This window comes from Trachypithecus francoisi, unplaced genomic scaffold (genome assembly GCF_009764315.1).
Source record: "Trachypithecus francoisi isolate TF-2019V2 unplaced genomic scaffold, Tfra_2.0 Lachesis_group20, whole genome shotgun sequence".
In the NCBI taxonomy this organism is placed as follows: domain Eukaryota; kingdom Metazoa; phylum Chordata; class Mammalia; order Primates; family Cercopithecidae; genus Trachypithecus; species Trachypithecus francoisi.
In genome coordinates, this window is record NW_022681466.1 from 15,073,263 (window position 1) to 15,087,506 (window position 14,244).

Sequence of the window (14,244 nt, forward strand, 5' to 3'; positions counted from 1 at the left end):
GCGCCTCCAATATTTCCAGCGCCCCCCAGTCTCCCAGCCAAAGAGCACACTGGAGGCTGAGAGGCAGCATCTACCAGCCCTCTCCCCGCCTCCAGGACAGAGCCTCGGTCTGCATGGGGGTGACAGGTGGGAGCGGGCGGGCGCCCGGGGGCGGGGGTTCGGGCGGACGGGGAAAGCGAAAGTGAGTGGGGGCGGGGCGCGGAGGGGGCGGTCAGGAATCGGCCCGGGGCCGGTTCCCCTGCTCCCAAACCCCCGGCACCTGAAAGGCAGGTCGACCCCCTGCCAAAGCCAACCCGGTGCCCCTGACTATGGCTCCCAGCCTCAGCCCCTGCGTGGTGCACACCCGCGTGCGCGCACGGACACGCATGCGCGCCTTGGAGTAGGGACTGCAGCGTCGGTGGTTCTTGAAGGGGTTCTAAGACCACAGAAGGAGCAATGGCCTTGTGCACAGGAAACGACTCATGAATTATCCTGAACTGCAGATCCAAAAAATCACATCCAGTTGTCCCTGCTTGATGCTTGAGGCTTTGCAGGGAGGAGCAGCAGTCTTGAGCAGATTTTCATTGAGCGCTTCCTTGGTGTCTTGTACTCTTCTCTGAACCAATGAGCAAAGATGTTTGCCCCTAGTGCCCTGGGTCTCCCCTTCCCATAGGGGCGTCAGATTCCCCGCTGAAATGGTGGCTTTCTTTTGGGGATCCTCTCTCCTAGAAGGGCATGAGCCAGCATTAAAAATGATCAAAAATTAGGTGGGCATGATGGCTCAATGCCTGCAATCCCAACACTTTGGGAGGCAGAGGTGGGAGGATCACATAAGGCCAGGAGTTCAAGACCAGCCTAGGCAACATAGCGAGCCTTTGTCCTCTACAGGAAATGTTTAAAATTAGACAGGTGTGGTGGCATGAGCCTGTAGTCCCAGCTACTTGGGAGGCTCACTGGAGCCCAGGAGTTGCAGTGAGCTATGATGGCACCACTCCAGCCTGGGCCACAGAGCAAGACCCTGTCAAAAAAAAAATTAACCAGAGGTCGGTGCAGTGGCTCACGCCTGTAAGGAAAAACGTAGATTGGACAGCCAGGTCTGTCATGGAGAGGATTACACTGATTATTTGAATTGGGCTTTCAGGCATGAGTAGGACTTTGCCAGAAGAAGGCTTTCCAGGTATGAGAAATAGCATTTGCAAAGGCATTGGGTGCAGAAGGGCCTGCGGTACTCTGAGGGTAGCTTTGGCTTAGGGTGAGGGACAGGAGATGGATGCCAAGAGATGAAAAATGAAGGTAGAGATCAGACCAAGAGGCCACATGGAGTCTGGGGATGACCAGAGGCAAGTGAGATATAGCAGGCTCACTCTGGGGTCATTGAAAATCCAGGTTGGAGGGGGACATGGTTGCAGTGGTCCCACTGGAGGACTAAAGAGATTTAAGACAGTGCAGTGAGTAGCATCCCAGAGTCTGGAGTCAGCCAGACCTGCCTTTGGGTCGTGTGCTGCTCTTAATAGCTGCGTGACCTCATACACGTTTCCTCATCTGTGAGAGGAGAGCTGTGGCCAACTGGGCATAGGGTAGGTATGAAGATTGAATATGCAAAGCACTCAGCACCAAGTGCCAAAGGGTAGGAAGACATGGGTTTGTGTTGGCTCTGGTACTGGGAGATGAGGAGAGCATCAGGGGTAGGAGGGCAGGAGCTTCGGAGTGAGGAGGAGTCACAAATGACCCAGGTTTCTCATTTGGGTGAAAGGATGAAGGATGAATGGGGCGAGGAGAGTGGGATATGGAGAGATGACAGACTAGAAAGGGAGACAGGAGTCAGACAGGCAGAGCTGTGGTGGCCACACTTAAGAGTCTGGACATACAGAGTGTGAATTTGAGGTAAGAAATTAGGCCAGGGATGGTGGCTCATGCCAACACTTTGGGAGGCCAAGGTGGGAAGATTGCTTGAGCTCAGGAGTTTGAGACCAGCCTGGGCAACATAGTGAGTCCTCATCTCTTTTTTCTGTTTTGTTGTTGTTGTTGTTGTTGTTGTTGTTGTTGTTGTTTTTGAGACTGAGTCTTGCTCTGTCGCCCAGGCTGGACTGCAATGGCACCATCTCGGCTCACTGCAACCTCCGCCTCCCGGGCTCAAGCCATCCTCCCTATCAAAACCTAACAAAGACATTATAAAGAAAAGAAAATTATACACCAATATCCCTCATGGATATGCATGTGAAAATTCTGAAAAAAAGCCAATCAGATTCAACAACATATTAAAAGGGTAATACGTCATGACCAAATGAGGTTTATCCCAGTAATGCAAGGCTGATTTAACATTTAAAAAATCAATTTATAGCTGGGCACGGTGGCTCACACCTATAATCTAGCACTTTGGGAGGCCAACGCAGGTGGATAGCTTGAGCCCAGGAGTTCAAGACCAGCCTGGGCAATATAACAAGACCCATCTCTACAAAAAATACAAAAATTAGCTGGATATGTTGGTGAACACCTGTAGTCCCAGCTACTCCAGAGGTGAGGTGGGAGGATCACTTGAGACAGGGAGGTTGAGATTGCCGTAACTGCGCCACTGAACTCCAGCCTGGGTAACAGAGTGAGACCCTGTCTCAAAAAAAATCAATGTGGCCGGGTGCGGTGGCTCAAGCCTATAATCCCAGCACTTTGGGAGGCCGAGACGGGCGGATCACGAGGTCAGGAGATCGAGACCATCCTGGCTAACCTGGTGAAACCCCGTCTCTACTAAAAAAATACAAAAAACTAGCCGGGTGAGCTGGCGGGCGCCTGTAGTCCCAGCTACTCGGGAGGCTGAGGTAGGAGAATGGCGTAAACCTGGGAGGCGGAGCTTGCAGTGAGCTGAGATCTGGCCACTGCACTCCAGCCTGGGGGACAGAGCAAGACTCCGTCTCAAAAAAAAAAAAAAAAAAAAAAAAAAAAAAATGTATTTTACCATAAGGAGAATATAAAAATATAAAAGAATTACCACCCAAATAATATAACATTACTCATATGTTAATGTATTATAACGTATGTTATGTATACATATATAATATTAAAGAAAAACCATATGATCATCTCAATAAATGCAGAAAAAGCATTAGGCAAAATCCAGCATCCATTCCTAATTAAAACTAAGCAAACTAGGAGAGGAAACTTCATGAAGATGCCCAAGCTAATAAAAGGCATCATGAAGAAACCTACAGCTAGCATCATCCTTAATGGTGAAAGGCTAAACACTTTCCCCTAAGCTCAGAACGAAGTGAGGACGTACACACATACTCCTACTCAACATTGTATGGAGATTGTCTCCTGTGCAATTAGGCAAGAAAAGGAAATAAGAGGAACCAGATTGGGAAGGAAGAAGTAAAAGTGTCTTGACTCACACACATTATTGTCTATGTAGAAAATCCGACAGAATCTAAAAGGAAAAAAAAAAAAGCTATGAGAACGCATGAGATTTTAGTATGGTTGCAGGATACAAAAGATGGATCTATTTCTGTGTGCTAGCAACAAACCACTGGAAATAGACATTCTTTTGGCCAGGCACGGTGGCTCATGCCTGTAATCCCAGCACTTTAGGAGGCTGAGGCAGGCAGATCATTTGAGGCCAGGAGTTTGAGACTGCCTGGCCAAAATGGTGAAACCCCATCTCTACTAAAAATACAAAAAGTGAGCCGGGGCCGGGCGTGGTGGCTCAGGGAAATTTTGTAAAGGTAGCAAAAATCCCAGCAATTTGGGAGGCCGAGGCAGGCGGATCACGAGGTCAGGAGATCAAGACCATCCTGGCTAACACCGTGAAACCCTGTCTCTACTAAAAATACAAAAAAAATTAGCCAGGCGTGGTGGTGGGCGCCTGCAGTCCCAGCTACTCTGGAGGCTGAGGCGGGAGAATGGTGTGAACCCGGGAGGCGGAGCTTGCAGTGAGCCAAGATCGCGCCACTGCACTCCAGCCTGGGGGTCACAGCGAGACTCCCATCTCAAAAAAAAAAAAAAAAAAATTATTTCAATTATTTCATATACTGTAGAATATCATTTGAATCCCTAATAGAACATTCTCAAGTTAGGCACAGAAGTCCCAAGCTGAGTCAACATCTGACTTTTTCTCCCAGCCCTCAGTGCTATTAAGAGGCTCACACAACAGTTATTTCTTCTCCTGTCCATACCCAGCTGCCATTTATGGAGGGGTTGAGGCTGTAGGTGTTGATTAAACTGCCCAGGGAAATTTTGTAAAGGTAGCAAAAGTCCTGAGGTCAGAAGCCTGGGGAACAGCAGGACCTGGGGTAGGGGGAGTTGGAGAGGGAGAAGAGAGACACGTGAGGAAGCCAGGGGAGCATAGTGATCAAGGAGGTGGAGGGTAGGGGGATACATCCCCCAAGACCAGGCTAAAGCAGATGGTCCCAATCCCAGGACCAGCCATGCAAGGACCCCTCCCTCCAGCCGCTACATCTCTAGGAAGAGATCGCAGTACATTCTCATCCTTCCAATCGCTTCCTGGGAGTGATTCTTCCCAGCCAGAGCCAGGGCTGTCACTTCCTGCCACACCCCAGGCTGATGGGGACCCACCTTGCATGATGGCAGGGTCGTCATGATGGCCCCACCATCAACCCCTATGCATGACCCTGGGTAGCAGAGAACAGGGCAGCCTGGTGCTTCCCACCCCCACAGGGTGAAGAAACAGCTTCTGCAGTAAAAGATACAAGCTTCCAGGGATGGGTGTGGGGTTGGGGACATTCCCAAGGAGTTAGTCTCCCCTGCAGAGGGGGATCTGAGCTCATAAATCGTTGCCTAGGTGCTAGCACCACCTCAGATCACACACCCCGGGTACAGGTCTTGGCCTGGAGTCAGTGATGGATGATCCAGGGAGAGTAAAGGAAGCCGGCAGAGGAGCAGGAATGGGGAGATGGGGAAGGTTCGCGTGGGGCGTGATGGGGACTCCATGCAGTTACAGGCTCCTGGGAGTAGCCGGGGGCCAGGGAGTTAAGAATTTCCTGAGTCAAAACCGCATTCAAGTCACCACTTCAGCTATGATCAGCTGGGGGGCCTTGGGCAAATGGACCTGTCCTAATTTTTTGTGTTGAATCAATGAGATAAAGCAGGTAAAGTGCCCAGGCTATGGAAGCGCCCCGTCATGGTCGGGGTACTGTTAGCAGTCACGGTTTTAGGGGGAGGAGATGGAACAGGGAGCCTCCGAGGAGGCAAGGCACAGACAGAGTAGAGGGAGCAGGACTGGAGGATAGGAATGGCTACCGGCTAGGGAATAAGGAGGGCGGGGCAGGTCGGTGAGGGAATGCAGCCGGGAACAGAGAAAAAGAAGGGCAGGAGGAGGTGGCTGGCTCCAGAATCCCTCCGGGACTGTCCTCTACCCTGCAGCTCCCTGCCCTCACCTCCTTTCCCCTGCCAGGTACCCATGGATTTCCATGCTGCAGCAAAGGGTCAGTGGAGGTTGCAGAGATGCGGTGAGAACCATCCCCGATCATCACAGGCCTGCCCCGAGCCCTCCAGGACCTCCAGCCTCGCCCCCGACACCACCAATCCCCCAGCCTAGGATCTCCCTCCCTTCTGCCATTTTCAAAACGTCCCCGGTGCCAGTGTCCAGGCCAAAAGACTGGGGAGGGCATGGGGTATCTACCCTCCCACTTCTGTGTATGCCCTCAGCCCCTGGCAGAGGAAGACTGAGGGGTGGTGAGGCACACCCAGGGACAGGATAGGACCTGACCCCTCAGAGATGCCTGGCTTGCTGAGGACAGAGCTGCTCAAGGCGGGGGTGGGCAGGCACTTGAAGAAGGAGTGGGCAGGTGGGTGGGAGGACATTGCTCTGCGGCTCCCCTGCTGGGGACTAGTGTTCTGGGCACTAATTTGCGAAGTGAGTTGCCCCAGCTCACCTGCAATGATTGATAAAAATGAGATTCCTGGACCTTACCTCCAACCAACTGGATTCCTCTTTTGCGGGGGAAGGGGGGGCATGAGTTGGCAAGGAGTTTCCTAAACTCACTAAAGTTTCAGAATACAACTCCAGACTTCCTGGTGGCAGTGGAGTGGGAGAGCCAGGGGAGTGGATGAGCTGGTGGCGGGGTGGTCGGGGGGAGGTGCATCTTGCCAGCCTCTGTTACAAGGCAGAGAGCTTTGAGGGCCCCAGAAACCCCCTTCCCGCTGAAGCCACCACCCACCCCACAGATCCCATCACCCACTCTGTTTCCTTCTGTCTTAGAGATGACTTAAGTCAACACCAGATACAAGAGGAACAGGAGGTAAAAATGGGGGTGTCCTCTTATGGGGAGGTGGTAGGCAAGTGGCAGGGCTCTTCCCTAAGTCCCCACCAGCCCCTACCCTTGACAATCCTGGGACCCTAGTACCAGCCAGTGTGGGTACACTCACACACACTCTCACCAGGCAGGTCTCTGAGAAGAGGCAGGCATGGGGTCATGCTCTCTTCCCCCCGCCCCCCAACCCCATGCCTGCCTCCTCTCAGAGACCTGCCTGGTGAGGGTGTGTGTGTGAGTGTACCCACACTGGCTGGTACTAGGGTCCCAGGATTGTCAAGGGTAGGGGCTGGTGGGGACTTAGGCAGGGGTGGGGCAGGGACTCAGGGCCAGGGAGGGCCTCAGGGGCAGGACCTCCCGCTCCTGCTTCCTCAGCTTTGAGTTGAAACATTTCAGCTGGAGGCAGACATACTAGAGCAGAAGCCCCAACTCAAAGTGGACCTGGCCCCAGACCCAGACCCAGAACTGGAGATCGGACAGGTGCCGGCTTTACTGGAGTCAGAGCTGTACCCAGCCCTCAAGCTTGAAACTGAGCTGGACACAAAAGCCAACTGGAACGAGGAGTCAGACCTCGAAGAGCCCCTGCAGCTGGTGTGCCAGATAGAGTCCGTCCACTCCAACATGGCGCTGCCCACGCCGCAGACCTTCAGACCATGGAGTCTGAATTCAAACTACGGGAGTTTCACGGAGGAGAACCACGTGTCCGCCTGCCATCACTCCATCAGTGCACAGACCTCCAAGCACCTCTTCTGGGCAAACAAGCTCATCCAGGCCTCAGAGAACAGCCTGCAGCGGGCCATCAACATGCAGCTCAACAATGGCAGCGCAGGCCAGCCCATCAGTTCCCGGCTCCGGGAGGCCATCCCCACTGACACCCTGTGCTCCAAGGAGCAGCTCCAGAGCCCTGATGCCCGCTCAGCTCCTCTGGCCACAAGCTCCCAGGAGCCAAGCCCCCTCCTGTCCTCAGATCTCCCGCCACCCATTGGCCTGGCAGAGCTAATCACCTTTGCATCTTCCCTGGCCATGGCCTCCTCCAGCAGGGCGGATACGCCCAGTTTGGAACACATGATGAAAGCTCCACCCCAGGAGGCTCTGGAGCCTTCCACAGAGCCCCTCCTGATCACTGTGGAGGAGCAAGAGCCAGAAAAGCACGCAGAGACCCTGCCAGAGAAACCACGTGAAGCCAGAGCACCACTGAAATCTTGGAGTCAGGAAGACAAGAACTTCACTCAATCTTACTTTGACTTCAGCAAGCCAGGGATCAAGAGGGCCACCATCGAAGGGCAAACGCAGCTTCTCCAGCCACCAGCCACGTCCCCTGTGCTGCCGGGAGGCAAGGAAGAGTGAGTGAGGCCAGCCCCACAGCTCCCATAGAGGGGCTGTGCTAGAACATAGAGGGTCCTCACACAGCCGGGTAGGGGTGGGGAACACTGGAATGAGGACCTGGGAGCAGGATGTGGTGGGCTGTGACGCCTCCACCTCAGTGACCTCATAAAGGCTGTTAGAACAAGGTTCCAGTAGACCGAGGTGCAGAGCCAAGACGAGGGCTGGAGGAGGCCTGGGGACCAAGGAGGGTGGGCACAGGGGCCTGGGTTCAAACGGAAGGACCACGCTGGCATTAGGCAGCTTCCCACCCTGGGGTTCGGGCCTCACCAAGGTCGGAAATGCTCAGGCTGGGGTCTGCCCTGCTGAGAGCCGTTTGGCCCCAACCCTGGGGTCCAGGACACTTTTCTTGAGGGGAGAATGAGGATGCAGGGCACTCCAGTACACCTTGCTTTCTTTCTCGTGGTGAATGCACACAGAACGTAACCTCAGCTGCCCAGACACAGGCAGCAGCAGAAGACCTCTTACCCCCAGTGACCTCTTCAGAGGGGCCTCTGGGCTCAACCCTCTCCTTCAACCAACCTCTGGGGCCCAAGTGACACTCTCTCTTTTGTGTTGCAGCTCAGTGCCGCCAGGAAAAGAGAAACAGAATCCATTATTGATGAAAATCCATTTTAAGCTGTCAGCCCCCACAACCCCAGAGAAATGACTAGACAGAACCAATAAAGCCTTCAGTGTCGCCGTCGGCTCAGACTTTTGTGCAAATGCCCCTGGGCCAGGGAGCTCACCTGGCTGCTGTGTCCTGGTCTGCCATCCCATTTTTTAGCTGCCCCAGCTCCACCTGCCCCCAGAGGGCAACGCCACCCTTGTCCTGGCCACCCATCTCTCACCTGTCCACTCCCCAGGGTCAGTTCCTTTCACTCCCTCCTGGCCAGCCCTCTAGGCCAGCAGAAAAACTTGTGGCTGGTCTTGGGGCGACCTCGGTGTCCTCTGAGGCTTCCATTTCTTAAACTGTGAAATGAGGCTTCCTCTTGGCCTGAGGCCAGGAAAGTGTTGGGATCATCTGAGGAGATGGCCTCCTGGGCATGGACTGGTGAGAAAGTGGGTCTGAGGGGGATCTTCCTGCACTCTTCATGGGGAAGGCCTGGCATGGGGAAGGATTGTGTCCAGGAGTTTGAAGGGGAGGGAAATGAGGCTGAAGGACTGGTCCTCCACGGGTAACAGGCCGGAGCTAGAAGTACCTTCAAATGCAGGAGAGAGCTATACATCACCCAGACGTGTGCGCACAGACATCACCAGCTGCCCAGCACATCACACATACAGCACCCACACACAGAGGAAGCAGCATACGACACCCATCCCCATGTACACATGTGCCTGTGACAGTCACATGTACCAAATATGCACACAAGGCCGGGTGTGGTGTCTCACGCCTATAATTCCAGCACTTTGGGAGGCAGAAGCCAGCAGATCACTTGAGGTCAGGAGTGCGAGACCAGTCTGGCTAACACGGTGAAACTGCATCTCTACTAAAAATACAAAAATTAGCTGGGCGTGGTGACATGCGCCTGTAGTCCCAGCTACTGTGGAGGCTGAGGCAGGAGGATCTCTCGAGTCCAGGAGGCAGAGGTTGCAGTGAGCTGAGATTGCACCACTGCACTCCAGCCTGGGCAACAGAGCGAGACTCCAACTCAAGAAGAAGAAAAAAAAAAATGCACACAAATGCACACACCTCACACCCAGGGTTTGGCCTTGGAGGCCGAGAGGGCAGGCAGTATAGACTGACTCCTGGCAGAGTAGAGATGGCAGCAAAGGAAGGAAGGGGATTCAGAGTGCATGGATGGACAGGGATGTGGACAGGGAAGCCTGGGGGAAGGAGAAGGGGAGGCTGCGCCATGGCCTGGCCTCAGGTTCCCTGCTAAGTGAAAGCCCAGCCTTGTGGATCTTCAAGAGCCTGCCCAGCTTTCGGAGGGTCCAAGGAGACAGATGCCTAGGGCCTGGAGGGTGTGAATAGGAAGGGGTGAGCAGTTCAGAATGGGTCAGGACCAGGAGGAGAAGCGGGGGGGAGACTGGAAGGAGGGACAAGGAGGAACTGCAGAGGTGGGTGTCTTGGGGGCGGTGGGGAACTGAACCAGAATCACTGGGCTCTCAGGACTAATCTTTCCATAGGTTTTTTTAAATTAATAGACTTTATTTTTTAGAGCAGTTTTAGGTTTGCAGCAAAACTGAGTGGAAAGTACAGAGAGTTCCCATGTACCCCTGTCCCCACAAACATACAACCTCCCTGGTTCTGGACATCCTGCAGTGGTACATTTGTTACAACTGATAAACCTACACTGACTCATCATCATCACCAAAAGTCCACAGTTCGCATTGGGGTTCACTATTGGTGTTCTACATTCTGTGGGGGTTTGTTGTTGTTTTTGAGACGGAGTCGTGCCCTGTCACCCAGGCTGGAGTGCAATGGTGTGATCTCAGCTCACTGTAACCTCTGTTCACCTCCTGGGTTTCAGTGATTCTCCTGCCTCAGCCTCCCAAGTAGCTGGAACTACAGGCACCCGCCACCATGCCCATCTAATTTTTGTATTTTTGTAGAGACAGGGTTTCACCATGTTGGCCAGGCTGGTCTTGAACTCCTGACTCTAGGTGATCCACCCACCTTGGCCTCCCAAAGTGCTGGGATTACAGACGTGAGCCACCGCGCCTGGCCCGTTCTATGGGTTTTGATTGTAGTGTGATACAGAGTCGTTTAATTGCCCTAAAAGTTCTGTGCTCTACCTGGCCCCTCCAACTCCTGTCAACAACTGGTCCTTTTACTATTGCCACAGTTTTGCCTTTTCCAGAATGATTTGGAATCAAACGGTATGCAGTCTGTTTCGGTTGGCTTCTTTCACCTGGTAATACACGTTTAAGGTTCCTCCACGTCTTTTCCTGGCTTGATAGCTCATTTATTTTTAGTGGTGAATACTATTCATTGTCTGGGTGTATCACTGTTTATTTATCCATTCACCTACTGAAGGACATCTGGGTTGTTGCCAAGTTTTGGCAACTATGAATAAAGCTGCCATAAACAGCCATGTGCAGGTTTTTGTGTGGATATGAGTTTTCAAAACATTTGAATAAATACCAAGGAGCACAATTGCTGGATCATGTGATAAGCGTGTGTTTCATTTTGTAAGAAACTGCCAAATTTGTCTTCCAGATTGGCTGCACCATTTTGCATTCCCACCAGCAATTCATCAGTTCCTATTATTCCACATCCTCACCAGCATTTGGTGGTGGTAGTGTTTTGGATTTTGGTATCTGAATAGGTGCATAATAGTATCTCATTGTTTTAATTTGCAATTTGCTGATAACATATGATGTTGAACATTTTTTCATATGCTTACTTTCATTTGTATGTATTCTTTGGCGAGGTGCCTGTTTAGATTTTTTTTTTTTTTTTTGAGACAAGGCCTCTTTCTGTCACCCAGGCAGAGTGCAGTGGCTCAATCATGGCTAATTGCAGCCTTGAACTCCTAGGCTCAAGTGATCCTCCCGTCTCAGGTTCCCAAAAAGCTGGGATTAAAGGTGTGCACCACCATGCCTGGCTAAGCTTTTTGTTTTTTGTAGAGATGGGATCTTGCTGTGTTGCCCAGGCTGATCTCAAACTCCTGGCCTCAAGTGATCCTCCCACCTCAGCTTCCCAAAGTGCTGGGATTAAAGATGTGAGCCACCACACTTGGCTTTTGCCCTTCTTTTTTTAAAAAAAAATCAGGCTGTTCATTTTCTTACTGTTGAGAGGTTTTGTTTTTTGGTTTTTGAGACAAGTTCTCTCTCCATCACCCAGGCTGGAGTACAATGGTGCCATCACGGCTCACTGCAGCCTTGAACTTCTAGGCTCAAGCAATCCTCCCTCCTCGGCCATCCAAAGTGCCGGGATTACAGTCCTGAGCACCATGCCTGGCCTTACTGTTGAGTTTTAGGAGTAATTTGCAGAAGGCAGAAGACCAAGAGATCGAGTCATCACTGAGAACAAACAGGTGACCAGGTCTGGAGGAGGGTCCTTTTCCCTCACCCGGGGTGGGGGGAATCACTGCCCTAGCCCTTTCCCCAGAATCCCCTGCATAGAGGACTGTGGTACAGTCTCATGTGGAGAATCCTGGGAGGAGGTGGAACTGTATACCCACAGGCCTGGTCCCGGGTCTGAGTACCTACTCAGGAGTCTGAGTACCTGAGTGGGCTGGACTCCTCTGCCTGTCTCCTTCCTGCCTCTAAGGCCTCCACAGCAGCCTCAAAGGCTGCTCATATGAGATCCAGCAGAGGAGCAGGCAGGCAGGATGCAGAAAGGGAGGCTGCAGCTGCACACTGCCCAGCTAACCCAGAGGGAGCTAGCAGTAGCCATGGCCACAAAGGCTGAACATACCATGAGGAAGGCAACAGAAATCCAGGGCCTTGTGGCTGCCCATCCAGCAGAGTCAGGTCCAGATGCTGGGTCTGAGAGGTAAAGGCAGGGACCAGGGGCCAGGCCTTGGGGGCTGGGTTTGGGGTAAGGCCTGGCTGGCCCTGGCATTTCTATGCAACAGGTGCAAAGACCTTTCCAACCTCTTTCTTTCTCCTGGGGCAGCTTGACAGGTGAGACACCCAGCAGCTGGCAGGTGAGGGCCCCAGGACTGGGAGTAAGGAAGAAAATTAGGGGGTGCTCAGGGAAGAACTACAAGGGATTGCCTGCCCTGAAGCTGGGGTCAGTGCAAGAAGTCAGTGTTTGCAACCATCCCTCCATGCTTGTCTGACCCTAGAGCTCACAGAGTTTTTTTTTGTGTGTGTGTGTGTGTGTGTGTGTGTGTGTGTGTGTATGTGTGTGTGTGCATGTGTGTGTGAAGGAGGGAGGAAAGGAAAACTCAATTTAGATAGGTGAATGCAGGTATTTAAAGATGGATGGATAGATAGATGATGAACAGGATGGAAAAGAAGGGAGAAGGTAAAGGAGGAGAAAAAATGACGGGAAAAATCTGAGTTCCCCTGCCTCATGGGGTCTAGGACCATAGGGGTAAAGGCAAAAGAAACCACAGCCCCATGCTCCCCCAGACAACATGTCCTGATATTGGCAAGGGTCCCTCAAAGCAGAATCACTTTATTCATCATCAACAATGTTCAGTGCCTACGACACGCCAGGCACCAGCAGGGCTCCAAGGCACTGTAGCTTCAGAGCCAGACTGCCAGATGTGACCTTGGACATGAATTTTGAATGTTTTTCAAATATGAGTTTTGGACATGAGGACTGGATGGGCACATAACATGTACCAATACACAACAGCCACTGCTACTCTTTATATTAAAAGTTACAGGCCAGGTGTGGAAGTTGACGTCTGTAATCCCAACAGTTTGGGAGGCTAAGGCGGGAGGATTACTTGAGCCCAGGACTTCGAGACCAGCCTGAGCAACACGGTGAAACCCCATCTCTACAACAAATTAAACAATTAGCCAGGTGTGGTGGCACATACCTGTGATGCCACCTACTCAGGAGGCTGAGGTGAGAGGATCGTTTGAGGCTTGGGAGGTTGAGGCTGCAGTGAGCCAAGATCTCACCACTGCACTCCAGCCTGGGCAAAGAGTGAGACTCTGTCTCAAAAATAAATAAATAAATAAAAAATTTAAAACCCCCAGGAGGAAGTTGGAATGAGCCAAGTCGTCAGTTCCACCTGAGTTAGAGTGGGCAGCTCTCAGGGTTCCTGTGTGGGTGGTTCATCTTGCCACCTGTCCCCCTCTATCCTCAGCCTTCCAGGATATCTTCAAACTCTTCAGCTGCAGCCCAACAGGTACCGTGGACATGCGCAGCATGAAAGGTGCTCTAGGCAATGTGGGTATCCAACTGAGTCCACAGGAGACGTTCGAGGCTCTGCAGCAGGCAGACTTGGATGGTGGGTGCCCCATCCCTGTCCTCTTGTCCCCTCCCACCTCCAGGTATTCTTCTAAAGAATACCTCCCCTAAAGAATACCACAAAATCCTGGCCTGTTCCTATTTTAAAGTTCCCTCTTACAGGAAGCCTGCCCTGACCAACACACCTCTCTCATGGCCTGTAAACGTTGCTACTGTGTTAATCCTAATCCTGATTTGGGAACCCCCAAGGCACGGGTCATTTCTCCCCCATTCAAACTAGGGTCTGCCCTTGGCTAGAGGCAGGACTAGATTCTCTAACACCTGGAACTGCCAGCAGGCATCTGTAAGGCTGGCCTTCTGCAGGAGCAGGCACCCACAGCGCCCCCTCTCCTCTCTCCCCAGGTGTTGGAATCGTAAGCTTCAGTGACTTCCTGGATGTCTTCAATGACAACCACCGCTTGGCTCAGTGCATAGGTGAGGGGCAAGGCTGGTGGAGGAGGGGTGGGCCTGGCCTAGGGGGAGCCCCCTCCTCACGCTCCTTCACCTTTTTTGCCCCCAAGCCGGGTGACGAACAGGCAGGTCTGTGACCCCCAGGGACTGCAGACCCTGTTCTTGGAAATGCTGTTCAAGCTGCTGGGCCGGGGCTTTGTGCCCTCCAAACTGGCACAGGAGGTGATGAGGTGGGCACAACCATACCAGCTCCACGGAACCCCTGATGTTCCTGCCCTAGAGACGGGAGCCTTAAATTCTGGGTCTGTTTCCTGGGCCCCCAGTCGCCCCAGGACAAAGCAGTGGCTCCCGGCCCTGCTTTGGCTTCCGCAC

The 14,244-nt window shown here is 52.6% G+C and overlaps 1 protein-coding gene across 4 annotated transcripts; it reads left to right on the top strand.

Moving 5' to 3' along the window:
• Positions 1-19: 19 nt before the first annotated feature.
• Positions 20-14,125, top strand: SPATA32 (spermatogenesis associated 32). Of its 4 annotated transcripts, none has more exons than XM_033182668.1 (7): positions 20-126; positions 5,381-5,435; positions 6,188-6,227; positions 6,636-7,582; positions 13,319-13,462; positions 13,825-13,896; positions 13,983-14,125. In XM_033182668.1, exons 1-6 carry the CDS (start codon positions 114-116, stop codon positions 13,847-13,849), a joined length of 1,224 nt encoding a protein of 407 aa, XP_033038559.1. In that variant the 5' UTR covers positions 20-113; the 3' UTR covers positions 13,850-13,896; positions 13,983-14,125. The 4 variants fall into 4 exon arrangements, with proteins under 4 accessions (XP_033038559.1, XP_033038562.1, XP_033038560.1 ...); XM_033182669.1 differs by having other exon boundaries at positions 51-126; positions 5,350-5,435; XM_033182670.1 differs by lacking the exon at positions 20-126 and adding an exon at positions 4,802-4,888.
• Positions 14,126-14,244: the final 119 nt, after the last annotated feature.